At 50.5% G+C, this 19,922-nt stretch overlaps 2 protein-coding genes across 4 annotated transcripts in view; both read right to left on the bottom strand.

Annotated features, from left to right (window-relative positions):
- SYNPO2L (synaptopodin 2 like) overlaps window positions 1–19,458 on the bottom strand; it is an 81,724-nt gene extending 62,266 nt beyond the window's left edge. Inside the window, exons 1-4 of one of the 3 annotated variants that reach the window (XR_009448357.1) lie at window positions 19,171–19,458; window positions 17,910–18,061; window positions 16,961–17,475; window positions 9,905–13,492 (exon numbers count right to left, since the gene is read on the bottom strand). Coding sequence is in view for 2 of the 3 variants with exons in the window: in XM_059662380.1 (XP_059518363.1) it covers window positions 11,280–13,492; window positions 16,961–17,475; window positions 17,910–18,061; window positions 19,171–19,275 (2,985 nt within the window). In the remaining variant the exon portion in view is untranslated. The other 2 variants (XM_059662380.1, XM_059662381.1) reach the window with 2 other exon arrangements.
- MYOZ1 (myozenin 1) lies at window positions 793–7,260 on the bottom strand. The gene is made up of 6 exons (XM_059662355.1): window positions 7,107–7,260; window positions 5,867–5,958; window positions 4,831–5,009; window positions 2,660–2,903; window positions 2,120–2,285; window positions 793–1,301 (listed from the first exon to the last, which is right to left on the bottom strand). The coding sequence occupies exons 2-6, from the start codon at window positions 5,937–5,939 to the stop codon at window positions 1,070–1,072; spliced, it is 894 nt and encodes a 297-aa protein (XP_059518338.1). The 5' UTR covers window positions 5,940–5,958; window positions 7,107–7,260; the 3' UTR covers window positions 793–1,069.
- Window positions 19,459–19,922: the final 464 nt, after the last annotated feature.

The raw sequence follows: 19,922 nt of genomic DNA, 5'->3' as shown, positions 1-19,922 counted from the left end.
AGTTCTTTTCTTGCTGTGTTCATTCAGAGCCAGGCATATCATAACTACAGCTGGTTTCTCCCACTTCCTTCTATTGTTAATCCTCACCCAAGGATATTTTTCCATTGATTTTTTTAGATAGAGTGGAAGGTAGAGGGAGAGACAGAGAGAAACATCGATGTGAGAAAGACACATCGATTGGTTGCCTTCTGTACGCACCCAACCAGTGCCGGGAAACCTGCAACCAAGGTACGTGCCCTTGACTGGACTCAAACCCGGACGCTTCAGTCTGTGGCCAATGCTCTGTCCACTGAGCCAGACTGACTAGGGCTCTCCCACTTCCTTCTGGATTCCAACATGACTCCCTATTCCATCTCATCCTTTCGGGAATCTATAACCTTTAACACGTATATTACTAAGCCCACTCTGGTGTCATCTGGGAACTTTGTGGCATATTCTAGTTCTGTAATGTTTGGATAATCCTTATTATCCCAAATCCTAATTAGCAACATAAGGAAATCTAACAGCAGGGTCACCGACACCTATTTCCTAACCATAGCATAAAGTAGCTTCTTAGCTGTGCCCACATGTAGGCTGGCACATGTGTTTGTACATGATTATTTGCCTTATGTACTATTAAATAAGTATGTTTCCGTATACATCTATGAATGTGGTTTCATGAGTGTGGATGTAGGTGTGTAAGGAACCAGAGCTCAGATTTGGTCTTGAAATTTGAATAGTGAATGTTTAGTATTTGATTTTAAGTAGTCTCTGTGCATTGTTTTCATCTGCCCTCAAATATCAGAGGAAAAATTAGCGCGTTTCCTTGACGTTTATTGACTGTTACCGGTGGCAGAGAAAATTACATAAAAGAGCAGGTTTCCATACAGAGCAGGTGGAAGGAGAGCTCTGAGTTGGTGAGGAAGGATCCTCGGAGTGGGAACTCAGAGTGAAGGATGGAATGGCAGATTTATCCCTCCTTTTCCCTCCATTCCCAAAAGGAATGAGGGTGGGGTATCCTGTTCAGCATTCCCTCTCCAAGTTGGAGCCAGAGAGGGGAAACTTGATGCAAAGTAGAGGAGGAAACACCTCACAGCTCCTCTGTTTCTCCATCCAAGGGGATGCCGATATCCACATTGTAGTCTACAGGCTCCCCGGAGCTCAGCCAGGGAATAGGGGTTCGATTGAAAGAAGGCCTGTTGGAGAGGCTCTGGTTGTAGAGGACCAAGGGTTCACTCAGCAGGGGCCCCAGGTCAAACTTGGGCATCTGGAAGGTCATGCGTTTGGATGCCTTCTCATATCCACCATAAGGCATTGCTGTCCTGAAAAGGGGATATATCATTTCATTAAAAACCAGAATGAAAGGGGCAGAGCTTTATCAGTGAGATGTTACTCTGTTTTGAAGATAGGGAAGTCTGTGAATTTTAGTTGCAGATTGCTTCTGCACCCCTGTTGTTCTCCATTACATTCCCATCCCCTTTCCTGGTTCCCCAGCATTTTAGAGAAAGTAACCCCAAACATTATAGACCCAACGGTCTGAGACCACCTTAAATTTCAACATAGAATCCCTACCCTGACTCCAGTGGATAGTATATAGTCTGGGTGAGAGGAATGAACATTTCCTGGGAAATCCAGGCTCCTTAGGACCAAATGAAAAAGCACTTTTCTAACACTTCCCTATCCTGCTTTCACACAGATCTACTATGCATGGTCTAGAGAAGCCCAATTTCAAAAGAACAGTTAAGCTTTACTAAAGTAGGGAATAAAGGGCCAGAATCCTACTGCAGGAACAGTAATGGAACCTAACTTTGAGTAAAGGGAGCCTCATTAGGACTTTAAATGTATAATATAGTATTTATAGTTAAAGCAACCAAGGCCAGAAGTAGGGTGACTTTCCCCATGCCCACACAGCTAATAAATGGCCTATGAACTAAAATTCAAATCCTGCCTCCCAGCAATTTTTTTTTTTTATCATAGTTTTCTGTTTCTCTGAGCTAGGGCAAAAAGAGCGAAGACCTTCAGTTAGGTCCCCCATATTCCTCTCTTGCCTCCTGAAGCATTTGAACCCAAGTCTTCATCCCAACTAAGGACACATTGCCACACACTGGGAAGCATCTGGTTCCTTCCCCATCACTCCTACCTGTTGAAGGACTTATACTGGGGGAGTTCAGCTTTGGCCCCATAGGCCAACAGGTCAATGCCAAGTTCCACTTTTTGCTGGGGGTCAACTCCCATGGCTCTCTCCCATGGGGAAATATAGGTCTTGAACACAGTGATATGTTTTCCTTCTCCACCTGCCTGGTCTCCTAGCAGCAATGGAAAGAAAAGGAAGTCAAATAATAGCAGTTAGTAGCCAAGGGAAGTTAGTCTCACACCCCTGTGCAAGGGAAGTTGCTGGAGCCAGAGACCAAAGGTATAACATCCTCCTGGTAATTGTATAAGGTTTGTGGAATAATGATAGCCTGGGGTCAGATCTGTGACTTCAACTGAAAAGCCCAAAAGGTGACTGAGAAATAAGGCTTCTGAATGAAATTGACACATCTCTTTATTCTCCTGGACCCAGAGAGTCCACTAAGATATCTCAGGCCTCCCCTGCTCCCTACACCCAATCTAGGCCTCATTCCTAGGGGTATCGCTGCTCTAGGGACCAGGCACATTACTCTTGGGGGAGGATACTTGCCTGTTCCTGTATCGCCAACCCCTGCTGTTCCAGCAGCTCCTCCTCTGCCAGTCTGGGCCCCTGGACCACCTGCACCCCCAGATCCAGATCCAGGGCCCTGATGGTGCTGTTGGTCAGAGCCATACTGTCCAGAAGAGCCACTTCTCATTGCCTCGCCTCCACTGCTGCCCTTGCCATAGGAGAATCCTTGACCATCTGTGCCCAGCTGTCCCCCCACTGTAGGAAGGAACTTCTGGAAGTGATCCTGAAAGAAAAGGACAGAGTGAAGGAAAGGTTAGCAATGGGTATGGAGCATATACAAAGACACAGGTATGCATAGCAAAGAAGATTGGATCAGAGACAATGGACAACCAGGAGACACTGAATCCTCTAAGATTCTCCCCGCCAATAGATGAATAGTGGGTAGCTTAACTATGAGGAATTAAACTCTCCTTAAGGGGCAGGGCCCCCTTGGCTCAGTTCCCCTAATAATACCTTAGGATGGCGACAACTCATTCTCCACACCCCTCCTTCCCATTCTTACCAAAGCGAAGAGGACCAAGACTTCGGCTCAACTAAAATTTGAGATATAGCTTTGGCATGGAGAACCCAGCCTTCATTTGCAGAGCTACAGAGGTCTCTGTCCAGCCCTCTCCTCATCTTGTCTAACAGACAGAACTCTTCTCTCTTTTTCTCTTTCTCTCCCTCTCTCCTCTAGGTGCCTGTTGGACCAGGACTTCCTGACAGTGAAACTATAGTGGGGAGGGGGAAGGGTGACCAAAAGAGCAAAACTGGATTCACCCCAAAGCCTAAAAATAACCCACCAACTCCTTCAGGAGGCTCTACTGGCCACCCATTGTGCACATCCCCTTGCTCCACCCAGTGTAACCAGACCCAGGCAGGAAGGAGGGCTTTTGGTCTCCTAAAGTTAGATATAACTGGCTCAGCATTTTTACTCTGCTTCTCCATAAAGGCCAGTGACAGACACTTCTGCCCCTGGCCCCATGTATGCATCTATTTCCACTCCCCCCTGACTACCCAGGGGAGGTAGAGGGGGTGAAAAGGAAATGGAGACGATGCCCTTCTCAGCTATAACATCTTGTGCCTGGCTTCTCTTCAATCCCTACTTCTGTTTCTTTGAAGAATCCTGACTAGGGAACGTAGGATCTTCAAGGATAGTGTCAGTCCCCACATCTGGGGTCCTTAGATAAAAGAATGGCTCAAGAAGGAGATGGCTATAAAAATTCACTTAACTCTTTATAGGATTGCCAGATTTAGCAAATAAGATTACAGGACACTAGTTAAATTTGAATCTCAGACACACAACAAATACTTTTTTAGTATAAATATGCCACAAATATCGCATGGGACATATTTATATATGAGAGTATCCATTGTACATCTGAAATTCAAATTTAAATGAGTGCCCTATATTTTAAATTTAATTTTTAGCCCTAGCCAGTTTGGCTCAGTGGACAGTCAGCCTACGGACCTAAGGCTCCCAGGTTCGATTCTGGTCAAGGGCATGTACCTCAGTTGCAGGCTCCTCCCCAGCGCAGGCCCTGGTCAGGGTGCGTGCAGGAGGCAACCAATCAATGTGTATCTCTCACATCAGTGTTTCTCTCTGTCTTTCCCTCTCTCTTCTTCCCCTCTCTGCAAAAATCAATGGAAAAATATCCTCGGGAGAGGATTAAAAAAAGTTTTTTTAATTTTTATGTCCCAAATAGTTTCTGGGACATATTTATACTAAAAAGTATTTATTTTGTATCTAAAATTTTAGTTTGTGTCTTGGTATTTAAAATTTTTTTTTATTTTTATGTCAAAATATTGAATGGGACATACTTTACTAAAAAATTATCTGTGTGTATCTCAACTTTAAAACACAGGACTGGGCTTTCTGTGTTTTATCTGGCAACCCTATCTTTAACACTTACCCATACTGGAAAGGAATTTTCTCCCTGAGGGTGTGGTACTCCCCACCCACCTTCACTAGCTCTAAGATGGAGACTGAGTTTTCAGAGGTGGGCTGTAACTCCGCCTGGAGCTGTTGAGGGCTCACTGTATCTGGGGGTTTTAGTGGGCTTTTAAATTTCTGGGAAAGGGAGGTTGGTGGTATTTTGGAGATTCGGGGCCTACCGCGAAGCTTTCGGAAGGGGCACTAGGCTTGGAGAGTAGTAAAGTTCCGAACTCACCATTGAGCTGTCAGAGAAGACATCAGGGTGGTTTTCATAGATAAATTTCTCCACCCGCATCTGCCGCAGTTTGAACATCTTAGAGCCCCGGTTAGTGAGCAGTGACAGCTCCTCCAACATCACGTCCCTTGGGACACTGATCTTCTTGCCCAGGTTCAGGCCCGAGCTCTCCTGTCCACCTTTCAGGGAGGTGGGGAGGAAGAGGCAAGGGAAAGAGGAAAATAGGGTTTTCTGGGCTCAGAATGCAGATGTCATCCATAACTCAGTGCGTGTGTCCCAGCAGAGATCGCTAAGGGAAGCAGATGCTGTCTGGGACGTCCGATCAGATTTCTGTCTAGTTTGTAAGGGATTTTGATTTCCTAGTTTTAAAGTTGGAGAGAATGCATGGGAACTGGGTTGCAGAGTGGAGATAGTGGAAATACTAGAGTAGAGAGAATGAATGGGGTCAAGGGGACATGGACATGGGGTTACAGGGCAAATAAAGTACATCATGGAAGCCCCTGGGGAAGCTGTGGCCTGTGTGAAGCCCAAAGGCCAACACAGTGCGGAGTTGGACACCTCTCAGCATACTCCTGCCTTAACTCCTTCTCCTACTCTTCCCCTCAGTGAACTCTGGCCGCAAACAGCCTGTGCAGTTTTCCATTTTAAATACGTACACCGGCTCCCTAGCTTTGAGGAGAGAAGTAAGGAGATTAACCATTTATTGAAACCTAACTCTGTGCCACTCTCCATTGCATATATTTTCTTCCGTGAACATACCTACCTCACTGACCTGTGGGTCCTGTTGTCCTGGACCTACTCTGGGTAATATGGCCTGGGTATTATTGTCTCAGATTACAAGTGTGGAAGGGTGAAGAGTTAGTGTTGAATACTTTCTCCTATCCCACTACCACCATCCCTCACCCCACCCTACCCCTGAATTTCTCTTGTCTCTTCACCCTAAGACATGTATAACCTTATGATATCTCCGAGACTCTTGGGCCAGAGATACTCTTAAGAAGAAGCCCCATACTAGGCAGGTGCAAATATGCCATACCTCCAGTGAGTTCCATGATCAGCTTACTGGATTTCCTCTTTTTGTTGGGGGCTGGCGTTCCTGAGAGCGGCATTGTGGAGGTAGGACTCAGCCTGGATAGGGTGGGAAGAGGGAGTTGAAAGATGAACAGGGATTGGGAAGGGTGTGCCTACAGTAAGGGCTTCAGGGAGCAAAATTTCATTATTAGATTTTCAACAGAATAAATTCCCTCAAGTGGTGAGAGCTCATTACTTTAGGGCTTCTCTTCTCTTGAGAGGCAGGGCAGAAACTATAGATGTAGCCCTGCCCCTGCCTTCTCCCAACCTCTTTGCAGCTGTTTTACAAAGTGCCAGTGCATGCGTTAGATGCACAGTGTATGTTGGGGGGCAGGGGCTAAAACAAAAAGTAACACGCAGGCAGGGCAATGCACCCAGGTTTCATTAGCATGATTTGAAGTTTTTATTTGCATGGGGATCTCAGATTGGGGCTGTCATACCAAGCTCTGATCTCTCCTCAGTCTTTCCCAACCCCGAGGGGGTCAGAAAAAATGTTCTGCCAGGGTTGAGATCCAGCCAAAAACATTCTCCATAGGAAGGAGAGGTTGTTGCTCCTCCATTGGGCCAGCTGGAATATGGCCTGGGAGGTCACAGCAGTGCTCCCTGCTCCATTTCAGTCACTCCTATCCCAGACCCCAGAATTGGAGAGGGGTGGGGGGCGGGTCAGGGGACATTTGAACCTTGATGCATGTCAACTCAGCAATATCATAGCAGTGGGAATTTGAAGGAGGACAGGGGCATAATAATAGTCTCTGGCAGTGAAGGGGGACAAGCTGGAAAAGATACAGACTTCAGCTCCTCCTTGAGAGACGTTGGCAACCAGCAAAAATGTTGTTTTCTGTTGAGTCCTGTCCCACAACACATCTGCAGTTCTACTAACTTAGTGGGGTCTGCTGAGGTCAGAGTCCAGGAACTGCTAAATGGACTCTCCCTGTATCTCTCAGCCTCGAGGTTCTAATTTTCCTCTTAGACCCCCCCCCCCCTTCTTATTTCCCCAGTGCCTCCCCCCATATCTCTATTCCCCACACCCTTCAGGGACCCTCTCCTTCCAACTCTCTGTGGCTCCCCTGAACTGGACAGCTGGGAGCTGAGCACAGACGGGGGAGAGGGAACTACCCCAGGATCAAGGGTCGCTTCTGCGTTCACAGACACAACAGTCAGCAGAATGGGCTCCAGCCCCTCTGGTTACAGAGTTGGAGACTTACCAGTTGCTTGGGCGGTGGTCAGCTCTCCCTGGGGTCCAGCAGCTTTGGAGGACTGAGCTGCTGTGACTGGAGAACCTGAGCCGGGCAGGCGTGGGGGAAGCACTGGCAGTGGGGGAGGGAGGGTGGTTATTAATAGAGATGGTGAGCGTAAGCAGCTCAAATGGCACAAGGGGTACTGAGACCCTGGAACCAAGGTCCCGCCCTCCCCGTCCAGAGGCTCAGGAATGACAGAAAGGCCTTTGGGATTCTCCCACTAAGTTGTCTGAGCCAGTCTGCCCAGGAACTCCCTTTGGCTTAACCTCTAGAGCAGCGGTTCTCAACCTGTGGGTCGCGACCCCTTTTTGGGGTCGAACGACCCTTTCACAGGGGTCGCCTAAGACCATCGGAAAACACATATGTAATTACGTATTGTTTTTGCGATTAATCACTATGCTTTAATTATGTTCAATTTGTAACAATGAAATTGGGGGTCACCACAACATGAGGAACTGTATTAAAGGGTCGTGGCATTAGGAAGGTTGAGAACCACTGCTCTAGAGTCTGAGAAGCATTCAGGGAGAAAGTGAAAACTGAGAAGGCGAGAGGAGGTAGGCAGCAAATGGTAGATAGGAATTCAGGGTGGGAGAACAAGAACCTGGAGAGCCACTCAGAGCCGATCTACATCACAGCTGGAAGGACATGTGGGTGCATTTTGGGGTGGGGAAGCTTAAGGCACTGTGTTTGGGGAAGGGATGTCTGTTCACAATGGAACTACTCTTTGAAAGTTCCTGGGTGGGTTGATCTTTCCTCTGGGAGGGCCAGATCTTAGCAGATTAAGGGACCAAATTCTCCAAACCCAGTGCTTTCTAGGCTGTAAGGGAAGACGGGGGGGAAGACCTGACCAATTTCTGCCTTTTCACCCCTATTTTCTGTTGGGGTGCTCAGTTCAGCCTGCTCTGCAGGGTAGATGTTGATGTCTCTCTGAGAAGTGTATGAAGCCTTCTGACCTGCCAAGGCCTTACTCTCTAAGGTTCCTACTTGGACTTTTCTTTAAAGGAGCACATACCCCATTTGTATTGTTCCAGAGAAACCTCTGGGCAGGGGCACTAGCTGGAGAGCCCCCTTGTGAGAAGCCTGTCATGTGCCCAGCCCTTTCCCTAGTAGCTCCATGAACATCTGGATCCTCCTCTACCTTCTGCTTAGGTTCTGGCACCACCCTGTGTGGCTGCTTTAAGAAATGGGTTTCATAGCTCCCAGAATACCCCCCCTGTCCCTCTGTGAGCTCTCCCCTCTTCCTGACCATGCCCTTTTCCCATCCTAAACTTTCCAGGTTCGGGCTAGGAGCTGAAAGGGCTTTGAGCTTTCTGTAGATGGCCTCTTCCTAGATCAGTTTAGCTTCTAGATCCCTCATCTTTTGTCTTCCTTCTCCATTTCCTCCCATCCCAAAGAAGCAATTAGAAGAAAAAAAAACAAATAGCAAATGGTGATTTCATCATCACTACCATCCTTCCCTCAATAACAAACCAAAATTTTGGTCTCCTGTCATTGAGTGCCTAAATTAACTACCAGGTGATACAGATAGAATATGTAGCCTATGCTCTCTGGGCCCTTCCTTTGGAATTCTGAGACTGTACCTAGGAGCATCTGGGTCCTCGACCTGGTTATTGGTGCAAATATGCCCCCTGCTGGTAAAATTGGAGCAATGGCACTTTTCCTCTCCAAAGTCTTTCATTCTAGTTTGCCTCTTGTGCCTTCTCTTCTTTATTAGTCTCAATCCACACTACCCGCCCACCCTCTATTGTTCTTCCCTCTCCCACCCCACCTTCACCTACAGCAGCGGTTCTCAACCTGTGGGTCGCGACCCCTTTGGGGGTCGAACGACCCTTTCACAGGGGTCGCCTAAGACCATCGGAAAACATATATAATTACATATTGTTTTTGCGATTAATCACTATGCTTTAATTATGTTCAGTTTGTAACAATGAAATTGGGGTCACCACAACATGAGGAACTGTATTAAAGGGTCGCGGCATTAGGAAGGTTGAGAACCACTGGCCTACAGCCATTTGGTTTTCCCATGGAAATATGGTTGCTTCCTCCAGGGAGCTAGGAAATGTTGACGGCAAAAGGCCTTTCCAACTTCTCTTAGTTCTGTAAACTGAGGCCTAGCTTGGGAAGTATGGAGCAAGAGACTGAAAGAGGGATAGTCTGCATGGGAAATGTGGGGAGAGGGAACCAAGGGGAGTGGTAGAAGTGACTAAATAGAAATGGAACAGAATTGGCAGAGAAGATCCAGAGACCAGGGGTAAAGGGCAAAAGGGTGAAACATAGGAGGGCAGCAATGGAGAAAGAGACCAGGAATCGGGAGGTCAGGATCATTGAATGAGTTAAGATCAAGGGGAAATCAGGGTTTGGGTATAAACCTAGAAGAGATGACAGCAACAGAAGGTGTGGGGTATAAGTTTATTCTTGTGCACAAACAAAAGTACTGTGACTCACACCCAATATGCAAAAGAAATGATCAATTTCCAGATCAAGCAGCAAACGTGACCCTTGGTAGTCATGGTGAAAGGGGAGTCTCCATTCCTCTAGGATCAGAGATCAGGACCTGGAGCTGGAAAGGAACAAGAGCTAGGGTCTGAGGGGTAGGGTAGGACTGAAAAGAGGGTTGGCTCTAGGTGTTTCCTCGACCTTTCCCAGGTAGTCAGGACAAGCTGCAGAAGACAGAGGGACAGCCCTAACCGGTATGGCTCAGTGGAGAGAGTGCCGGCCTGTGAACTGAAGGGTCCCAGGTTTCAATTCCTGTCAAGGGCAGGTACCTCAGTTGTGGGCACATCCCCTGTAGGGGGTGTGCAGAAGGCAGCTGATCAATGTTTCTCTCTCATTGATATTTCTAATTCTCTATCCCTCTCCCTTCCTCTCTGTAAAAAATCAATAAAAAATATACTTTTAAATTTAAAAAAAGAAGACAGAGGGACAGACTCAAAGGAGGTAGCACAGATACCAACTGTTTTTTCAACACTCAGTATATACTCTGACATCCCCCCACCATCATCCACTTCACTCTAACAAATGCATTCTTCTCCATCACAATTCCCCCCAAATCCTCCTCTTGCCCACAGTTGGTTTCTTGTTACCTAACTTTACTCTCTGCCAACACTGCATTCTCTATCACCATGCTCCTCTTTGTGGCTCCATCGATTTCATTAATTTCTGCTCTGCTCCCGGTTCTGCCTCATTTTCCACACCATGGCTCTTTTCTTTCTGTCTGTGCTAGGCTTAGAGGAAGTGAAGCCAATGATTTGTTCATTCTCAGAGGACGTTTTTCTTTCTGTTCACTTCCTGGGTGCTTGTTGCCCAGCATGGGCCTGTCAAGTTGCTAACTGTCCGAAATCCTGAGGAATGGAATTTTTAGTTAGATTCCTGATCTGACTGGTATAATGCAGCCCATACAAACTGCCTTGGTCCTTCACGTCTCCCCATACTCCACACGTTTCACAAGATGCTGTATACCAGTTACAGATGCTAGTCTTCAACTGTAGTGAACCTCTTTCTCCCCTAGATTATCCATGTGGGGTTATCTCACCCTTCTTTCATCAGTGCAAGAGTGAGACCCACATCAGGTCTTTATTTAGATATCTCCTCTTGCTCTTGCCTCAGACAGAAGAGCACATCTGTGCACTTGCGTATACGCATACATACATGCCGAGGTATATGCCAGCCAGGTTTGGAAAAGGTGAGCAGCAGAGACTAACTTAGAGCAAACAAGGATCAATTCAGTTTCATCGCTGCCTGCCTGGTGGTGAGATTCTTGTTGAGTGCTCAGTGGTAGCTTCTCTGTGTGCTTCTCATTGAATGTTATGAAGTTCACAGAGAAAAGAACAAAGTAGAGAAATACAGACCGGTGAGGGCACATGGGTGGAGAGACCTAGAGATAAAGACAAAGATCCAGGCAAGAAACTACAGAGACACAAAGAGAAGCACAGATACCAAAGCAGAAGTATTAGGTTGGAAAGCAGCAGGGAGGTTGGGAGCCAGGAGGAACAGGGATGGGATACCAACTCCAAAACTACCTCTGGCAGGAGGGAATTTAACCTCCAAATGCCCGAGAGAGGGGGTGGATCGGGTAGGAGAAGCAACTTTAGGCACTGGAGAAGCAACTAGTTCTCCTTGGTCCTGGGAGCTGTGCCCTGCTCAGTGGTGGCCTGCACCAGGCCTCCACACCTGAGCCTGCAATCCCGTTTTGGTGGCTGAAAACCGGGGCCTGGCTACCTGGAAGCCACAGGAGCTGGGTGAGGTCCCAAGACCCCTGGGAGACTCTGGAGGAGGGGCTGGGCTGAGGACAGGGACTGAGGCCAGCTCTGCCCTCCAGATGGGCTCGTCCAATGTAGTGGCTGCTCTGGGGGCAAGCACAGTGGGGGCCAGGGGTTCTGCAGTGGGTTGGGGTACTGGAGTGGAAAATCGGCGGACCTCCTGGATTCGGGCCGTTTTGGGGGGCCCTGAGGAGGTGGGACCAGGAGTCTGGGGAGCCTCATCAAAACAGAACATGGCAGTTTTCAGTTGGTAGGGCTGGTGCCGCATGAAATCCAGAGCCTTGATGCCCTGCTTGGGGGTTGCCCGCGGCCCCTGGGATTGGGCCTTATTCGGGAGAGTTCGGGCAGCCTGGGGGAAATAGGGTGAGAGCAGTGGGTTGTAAGCAATAGGAGGCGGGGCTCGGATATTGGGTGAGTATTTCCAGGAAGGGGGCAGCGAGGGAGTAGGAGAAGGGCTTCGGGGCCGAGGGCCGAGGCCAGGACTAGGTGCGGCCTCTACCACGAACCTGTCCGCTCGGCTTTGCCGCTTGGCAAATAGCTCCCCACCCCGGCCCTGAAGCCTGGGGGGCTCAGGGATTCCAGCGGAAGGGGCTGCCCCATTCACTAGCCCTTCGGGGAACCCTCGAGATGAGGGCTTGGGAGCCACTGGGGGTGGAGTCTTAGGAGCCATAGGGGGCGGGGTCTTAGGAGCCATAGGGGGTGGAGTCTTAGGAGCCATAGGGGGCGGGGTCTTGGGAGCCATGGGGGGCGGGGTTTGGGGCGTCACGTGAGGCAGGGTCTTGTAACTCCTGCCCCCTGGTGGCTGCATGAAGTTGCAGGCTTCAGCCCCCAGGCTCAGCGCATCCTCCTCCGGGCCGGACTCCGCACCCCCGGCCCGGGGTTTCTCATCCAGGTTCTGCACCAGCGACAGCAGCTCCGGGTTGGGAGAGTTCTTCGTCTCCTCGTTCCCCTGCCGGAACATCTGCTTCCGAGTCCCCCGACGCCGGGCCTCCTGGAGGATGCCCGTGCGAGCGGCTGGCACGGAGATGCGCTGCTCCCGCGCGCTGGGGGGCTCGGGGGCGGCGGGGCCGGGGGCGGGCGCCTCTGGGCGCACAGCGGGTCGCAGAGGCGCCGACAGGAAGATGGAAGCGGTGGAGGTCATGGCAGCCGTGCTGGAGGGAGCGGGGGGCTCGGGGGCCCCGCCTGGCGTCACAGGACGATGCGGGGCTGGGATGTACAGGGAGCTGGTGGCCGTCACGGGGCCCGAAGAGCGCGGGGTGCCGGGGGAACTGGAGGCTGGCAGGTGGCTGGGAACCCCGGGGGTGGAGCTGGGCAGAGGGGCGGGCCCCTGAGGAGAGGCCAGGAAAGGTGGTGGAGCAGGGCTGAGGCCGCCCAGGCTTTCGCTCGCCCTCTTGGGGGCCACGGGCCGGAAAATGACCGAGGTGGTACCTGGACGCTGCCCCTGAAAGCCTGGGGTAAAGGGCCGGGCTGACCGGTTAAAGATGCTGGGAGATGGGGTGGGGGCTCCACCGCCTGGGAGGAAGGGGCCGGGGCCCCCCAAAGGGCCTGGCAACGCGGGGGGCCCGGCCGCCTCGGGGGGAGCACTCTGGGCCCGAGGGGGTGACTGCAGGGCGCGCCCGTGGAGCGCGGCTGCGGGCCCGTCCCCCGCCGGCTCCTGGGGGCTGGAGGCTGCGCGCTGGCGCTGCTGCTCGAAGAGCTGGACCCCTCTCCCCGAGGCCTCGCTCAGCTGCCCGCCCGGCCCCGGGCCCGGGCCCTCGGCTGCGCCTGAGCCCGGCCTGGCCAGCTCCATGTCCAGGTAGGGGCTGTCCCAGTCGGACTGGTTGGTGAGGCTGCGGGCGTCGGAGAAGGCCTCCTCGTCCAGCTCGGATTCGCTCGTTGGAGGGACCCCGTCTTCCTCCTCCTCGGCGCCTGTCCCAGCTGCAGACCCAAAGCTCACCAGGGTGTATTTCTTGGCTCTCTGCCGTCTTTTCTTAAACATAAGCACCCCCTTGGAGTGGGGGTTGGGGGCTGCCGTCAGCAGGGACGCAATCGTCCGGCATTTGGTCTTGGCCTCCTTCACGCTCTTCTCCTGGAGGCTCTCTGCCCGTTGCAGTTCTGGGGAGGCCGGAGGGGAAAAGCTCGTGATCCTCCTGGAGTCCATTTCCCCAGGCTCCCACCCCCTTCCCAGCCGGCCGCCTCGGCCCTCCCACCTCCTGCCTTCTCAAGGTCCTCTGACTTGGGGGCCGATTGGCGGGAGAAAGGTGAAACCAAGGACAGTTGGAAGGAAGGCAGAGTCTAGCTGGCTGTCCAGACACCACTCTGACCACAGCTCTCCCATCCTCGCCTCCCTCTACTCTGCTATCTTCCCAGAGATGTGCTCTTACCCACCCCACTCACATTCCTCCCTGCCTCCCTCCATTTCTGGCTGACAACGCAGGGGTAGGTTGGGGGTGGGGGGTCACTTCCCAGGCAGAAAGATGAGGCAGGTCCCAGGGAGACAAAAGATGAGAAGGGACACCTTTCTCCCACCACAGAGATCACATTACAGAGATCTCGGAAAGTTTGGGACTTACTCACTTATCCCCTATGATAAGGACACAAAGGACCCCTAGCAACAAGGATCTTCATTCACAATTCCACCCCCACCATGCCGTCCACATCATATACATTCATAGGAATAACCCACTACCCAGCATTTCAACAAGCATATGGGGCTAGTAAAAGCCAGCTGTGGGCACATTTTCTCATGTACCTTTCTCTCTCATTTACACATACCCTAGTTCACACAGGTATTTAAACAAAAACACATAGAGTCACTTAAATATATTCACGCACATGCACACTCCAGATGGCCCTTCTTCCCGGAGTTCCCCCTGCAAAGGGCCTTTTCCTAAAAGTTTGAACAAAGTTTCAGAGCAGACTTTGGCCTTCCAACTGCCAGGCACTCTTCTTTTGCCTCACATCCCGCTACTCACAGCTAGGAATAGCGTCAGGTCCGAGATGCAGGAAAAGCCAGAGTGCTGCTCTCCAAGGCAGTCCTCCAAATCTTTATGCCTCAAAGTCACCGAGTAAATCTATTCACCTTTCCCCCCAGCTGAGGTTGCGAGTGGAGTAATCTTCCTTAGGGGTCAGCCTTCTAGGTAGAGAACTCAGGCAGCCACTACCAGGCTGGCACAAAAGGATTATATACTAAGGGGAGGCAGGGCTTCCCATGCCATGTGGGGCCTGGGAGGTGGGGCCAGGAAGTGGGAGAGGCTGCCCTGTTGCTGGGACCCTGCCTTGGGCTTTCTGATCCATGATCCCCACTTCCTCCTAAAAAAAAATTCTTGAAATTCCATCTACTTTCTACTCAAGATACCGAGCTCCCTTCTTATTAGAGCTCTCAGTGTGCCCATCCCCACATTTATGCCACAGAATAGAACTGTGAACAAGAGATAGATATTGGAGTCAGAGTTCAGCTTAGGTTTTTGGTTCTGGGGAGAGTTACTTCACTTCATTGAAGTTCAGTTTCCTCATCTGTAAATGAGAATGATAATAGCTACCTCATAGGGTTGCTATGAGGATTAAGTGAGATAATGTAGGTAAATTTAGCATTTAACAGCAGCCATAAGTTCCACTGTGAGTAACCATTACTATTAAAGCTTTCTTGTCAGTAGCTACACCTGTATACAGACACTTTCTTACTCACACCTATTTTCTCCCACATACAGACCTTAATATATTCATAGATTATTCACCCTTCTCTCTCATATACACACTCTCCCCTTGAGTTTTCTACAGCTCACGTGGTCACAAACCTCTTTGACATGTGACCACAGCATTAGTCCATTCTGAGAGAGGGGTCATGAAACTTTCCTTAGAAAAGAAGGAAGAGGAAGGCAAAAAGGAGGAATAGATAAGGGAGTAAGACCTTTCCCAAAGACCTCCCTTCCTAACTGTTGATGCATTCCCCTGTATTCTAGATCCCAGGACTCCCTTGGCCATGGGAAGGTAGTACCTGCATAGAATGGGTCCTGTAGCTCAGGAGCTGGGCCTGGAGCTTTGTTGGAGCTGGCTTGGCTGAGGGGCTCTTGGCTGATGGGCTCAAAGGTCTCCATGCCGAGAAAGGCAGTGTTGGCTGGAGCTGGACCAGCTTGAGCCACCCCCCATGCCTTTTAAAGCCCCTTTGTCTTGTCCCCAGAGCTGGCAGCTGAATGAGTTCACTCTGCTATTTTTGGAGCCTGTCCCCCTCCCTTCTCTGGCCTGCTCCACAAGCCCCGGTGTGATAGACGTGGGCACCTGCCTACCCTTCCCCCCACTTCACCCCACTGGACAATGAGGTCTGCTTGACTAAAAATAGCCCTGAGCCACTAACTCCAGTCTCACCCAGCATGATGGGAAGGGAGAGAGTGCTAAAATGAGAATTGGGGATAAGCATGGGATCCTGGGCATGCATCTGGAATTTCTTTGTGGTATATGGGACATTCTTAGGGATGCCAGACGCTAAACTGTCACATCTTTAGTTTCTAATACAGACTTAGAGACACAAAAATTCTAGGGATCAGGAATCAGAATGGTGGAGGGGAGGAATGGGAGATGAGAACTAGAGGGATAATCCGGAGATTTCCAAGGTGATGAGAAAGGGCTCTGGGGAGAGGCATGGTAGGCATAGGATGGGGAGAAAGCTCACTCTTAGACCGTGTTCTATAGCTCACATCAAAAATAGCAGAGCGCTTGAGATAAGTGGAACTGTGTTTTGTGGGTTTGTTTTTTTTTTCTGCCCAGGCCTACATTCTTGCCTGAGATAAAGAGCTGAAGATCCCTCCCTCTACCACTTCCTAAGGCAGCGGTTCTCAACCTGTGGGTCGCGACCCCTTTGGGGGTCAAACGACCCTTTCACAGGGGTCGCCTAAGACCATCGGAAAACACATATATAATTACATATTGTTTTTGTGATTAATCACTATGCTTTAATTATGTTCAATTTGTAACAATGAAAATACATCCTGCATATCAGATATTTACATGACGATTCATAACATTAGCAAAATTACAGTTATGAAGTAACAACGAAAATAATTTTATGGTTGGGGGTCACATGAGGAACTGTATTAAAGGGTCGCAGCATTAGGAAGGTTGAGAACCACTGTCTTAGGGACTATCCCGTAGCCTCCCAGTCCCCAGGAATGCTAACTGAATTTACAAAGGTCAAAGGCTGCTCTGATTCTATGCCTGCATTTAACACTGAAGAGGCCCTGTAGCCGTGCCCTGCTTCAAAATACTTCCCTGCCCTATATCCAGCACCTAGCAAAATTATAGCAAGGACAACAAGCAAAGCCTTCATTGATTCATGTCTCATTCCACCTTCCCTACTTACCCTATTACTGAGTTGGGTTGAACCACCTGTACCTTTTTCCTGAACTAGTTCCAACAGCAGAAATAATGGGGACCATGAGAATAATTATTTCCCTCTCCTACTCATCACTCTTCTCCACTTGTCCCCAAGACTATATCCAAGGGAAGAATAAGGTATGGTTATGACGGGGTAGATTTAGGGCTCAGATGAAAAGATCCTGGCTAGGGGGAGATGGTTCAGACACTCACTGGCTTGCTTGGCCTTCTGGGTGTAGGTGGTAGTAAGATCTTCTGCCACCGGGTGGGAAACAGGCCCCACCATAGGGATGAGATGAGGGCCAGGCCGGAGGGTACCATGGGGCAACAGCAGGGCCTCGGCTGGGGGTGGCTTAAGGGTGGCCCCATTCTCCGAAGATGGGGAGCTCACACGGCTGTCACCCTGGTTGGAAGGGCCAGGGATAGCAGGTGCCGGCTCTGCAGGGCTGTCAGACAGGTAGACCTCATCAGGTGGGGCTCCCGGAGGGGTGGGCCTTGTGGGGCCTCGGCGGCGGGGTCGGCGGGGCTTCTCCTGGGTGGCAGGGCCATCAGCATCACTGTCTGTTTCTCCGTAGTAAGCCTCACTATCAGGGGGTGAGAGGAGGCTCCCAGGCTGAAGAGACTGGGGAACTGGAGCACCAGGGGGCTCAGGACTCATCGGAGATAAAGGTGACAGCACCTGAAGCTCACCAGGGGATGGAGATCGCACAGGCCCTTCATCCTCTACCCTGCGAAAGATGAGAGAACTTGAGAAATGGGTTGGATGACTGCCAGCTAGGGATCTGGAGGGGATGGGAAAAGGAGGTAAGGGGAGAAGGGAGATATAGGTGGAATGGGTTGGGGAGAGTGGAGCTCTGAAGACAAACTGGGAGGCAAATGTGCTTGGAGGACTGTGAGTAGAAATGGGCTTTGAGGGAGATGTGATAATGAGACAGGCAAGGGGTTGAAGGAGGCCCATACACTCAGATAGCCACTCGACACTCCATCCCTAAATTACAGATCTATTCAAGCCCTGTGGGAGGCCTACACTAACATCTATACTCCAGCACTGATACACAAGCAGAAATAGGTACTTGTCAGTTGCTGAAGCCAGGCCAGTGAGACACAGAGCTGAGTCAGGGAGCAGGGGGACAAGGTGGGTCACCTTGGGAGGAGTCCATACCTCTGCACAGTGAGGACAAGTTGAGTCCCTGAGGCATCGATGAGGCTCATGGCACTGGCGTGAGAGAGGCTGGTGCAGGAGACCCCATTGATGGCCAAAAGCTGGTCCCTCTCTCGGAGTCCTGCTCTGCCAGCCTGGCTCCGTCTTCGGATCTGAGAAGGTGTTGGAGGAGAGAGTGTAGGTGAGGGAGGGCTCCAAGGGGGAATAGCATGAAAGGAGTTAGGACGCGAAGGACCCATGTATGGAAGGGATTTTCAGTGTAAGAAAGGGTAGAGAGGGGCATGGGACTGCAGTTAAGGGGGCCTTCCTAGAGGGAAGAAGGTACAGAGTGGAGGGAGCAATACATTGTATGAGGGGAAGTAGGATAATCATCGAGTGAGAGGATTGGGGGCAGGACCGGTGCTAGAAATGACTTTCCAAGATTTTCCTCTAAGGGCAATATCTATACTAGCAATAGTTCACCCCCAGGTCTTGGAATCCCAGGCACTATTATCTACATAGTCTAATGTTTTAGAACATTATTCCAGATTGGAGGGAGTCCTGCAGATTCTGGGAGACTGGGATTGTGTGTGTATAGGTGTGCCATGGTGGCTATCTTTTCCTGAGTGCTTACTAAATGTTAGGCACGGTGCTAAGCACTCTACATGTATTAGTGCATTTAATCCTTAGAGTGGTTCTATGAAGTAGCAACTCTTGTTACCCACATTTTACAGTTGAAAAAATTAAGCCTGTACGATGAAACCAATAGGGCAACAACTTCAACTGACAGGCTAGCACCACAAAAAGAGTCTTGCCTAGTGAGGAAGGATCTGGCGTAGGAAAAGAGGAGCATGGAAGGCATGGGCAGGGCAGGGCAGGGCAGGGCAGGGCTGGGCTGGGCTGGCATGACAGCCTCAGCTCATCACATATCAGTTTAGTTAGAGAGAAATTAGAACCTTCCCTACATTCCTGGAGTTTGGGGTAGAGGCACAGACCCAGGAGACTGGGTGGCCAGCCCTGAGCCTCTGCTGCTATGGTGCCACAGGGAACGGAGGCAGAGTCTCTTTTTCTTCGCTACCAGAAACCAGGAATTCCCTTTTCTAATAGCCCCCACCCCCACAAGAAGCCGGTGTTCAGACATTACTTCCCCCACCAAACTTTAGCATGCTTCCCTGCCCATCTACCCACCCCACTCCTCTTCTTCACCGCCTCCCACTTCACCACATGACCCTTCCCAAGTTCCCCCTTTCCCTGAAACCTCAATGTAGGGGCTCTCCCTTACCTTGGATACCTGTAAGGGTTTCCTCTGCTCGGCCCCCCCCTGAAGTCGGAAGCCCCAGGGGGCTCCCCCTGACAGTGTGACCAGCACCTCCTTCTCAGCACCCATGGCTCAGGTTGGCCTATGGCCCTCGGAGTGTGGACAGTGTCCCAGGGAGAGGAATCGGGGTGCTGGTACCCCGTCCGGCCTGTCTGTCTGGCTGTCCTGCTCCTGCTGCCCCAGGCCTTCCCCCCCACACCACACACCACAGGCAGGCAACTTGGCCCTGGGATCAGTACAGTCCAGCACACGTGTCCTGTCAATCGGAGTTGTGCTCAAAATAGTTGCCGGCTGTACTCCTCTCCCTCCCCCAGCTCTATTACTCCCAGAACTAATTATAGTAAAAATTTCTGCTCTCCCCTGTCCCCCATTCTCCTGCAGGGGCCTTTTACTCAACACTCAGACTAGTAGTTCTCTGGGCTCTATAACTCACACCCTTTCAGGGACTGTGGTTTCCCTGATAGGATCATAGACTAATTCCAAGTGCTTTCCTCCAAAGCTCATTTCAAAGTGGCAGCAGCAGAGGCTTCAATACCAGAGCAAGGAATGGCTGGGTTTGTCCCACAAGTTCTCAAGCTTCCTAGAAAGGAGTGCCCCTTCCTGCATGAATCTACCTGCTAATCAAAATGGAGATCTATATCCCACTGCAGTGCTGGGTGCAATTTAGAGGAATTCTGATCAGCTTTGCTCCAGCTGAACAGTTGCCTATTCCATAA

The sequence above is a fragment of the Myotis daubentonii genome, chromosome 13, assembly GCF_963259705.1.
Source record: "Myotis daubentonii chromosome 13, mMyoDau2.1, whole genome shotgun sequence".
Classification (NCBI taxonomy): Eukaryota; Metazoa; Chordata; class Mammalia; order Chiroptera; family Vespertilionidae; genus Myotis; species Myotis daubentonii.
Note: the sequence above shows the minus strand (reverse complement) of the source record. Positions and strands in the feature narration are given on the sequence as shown.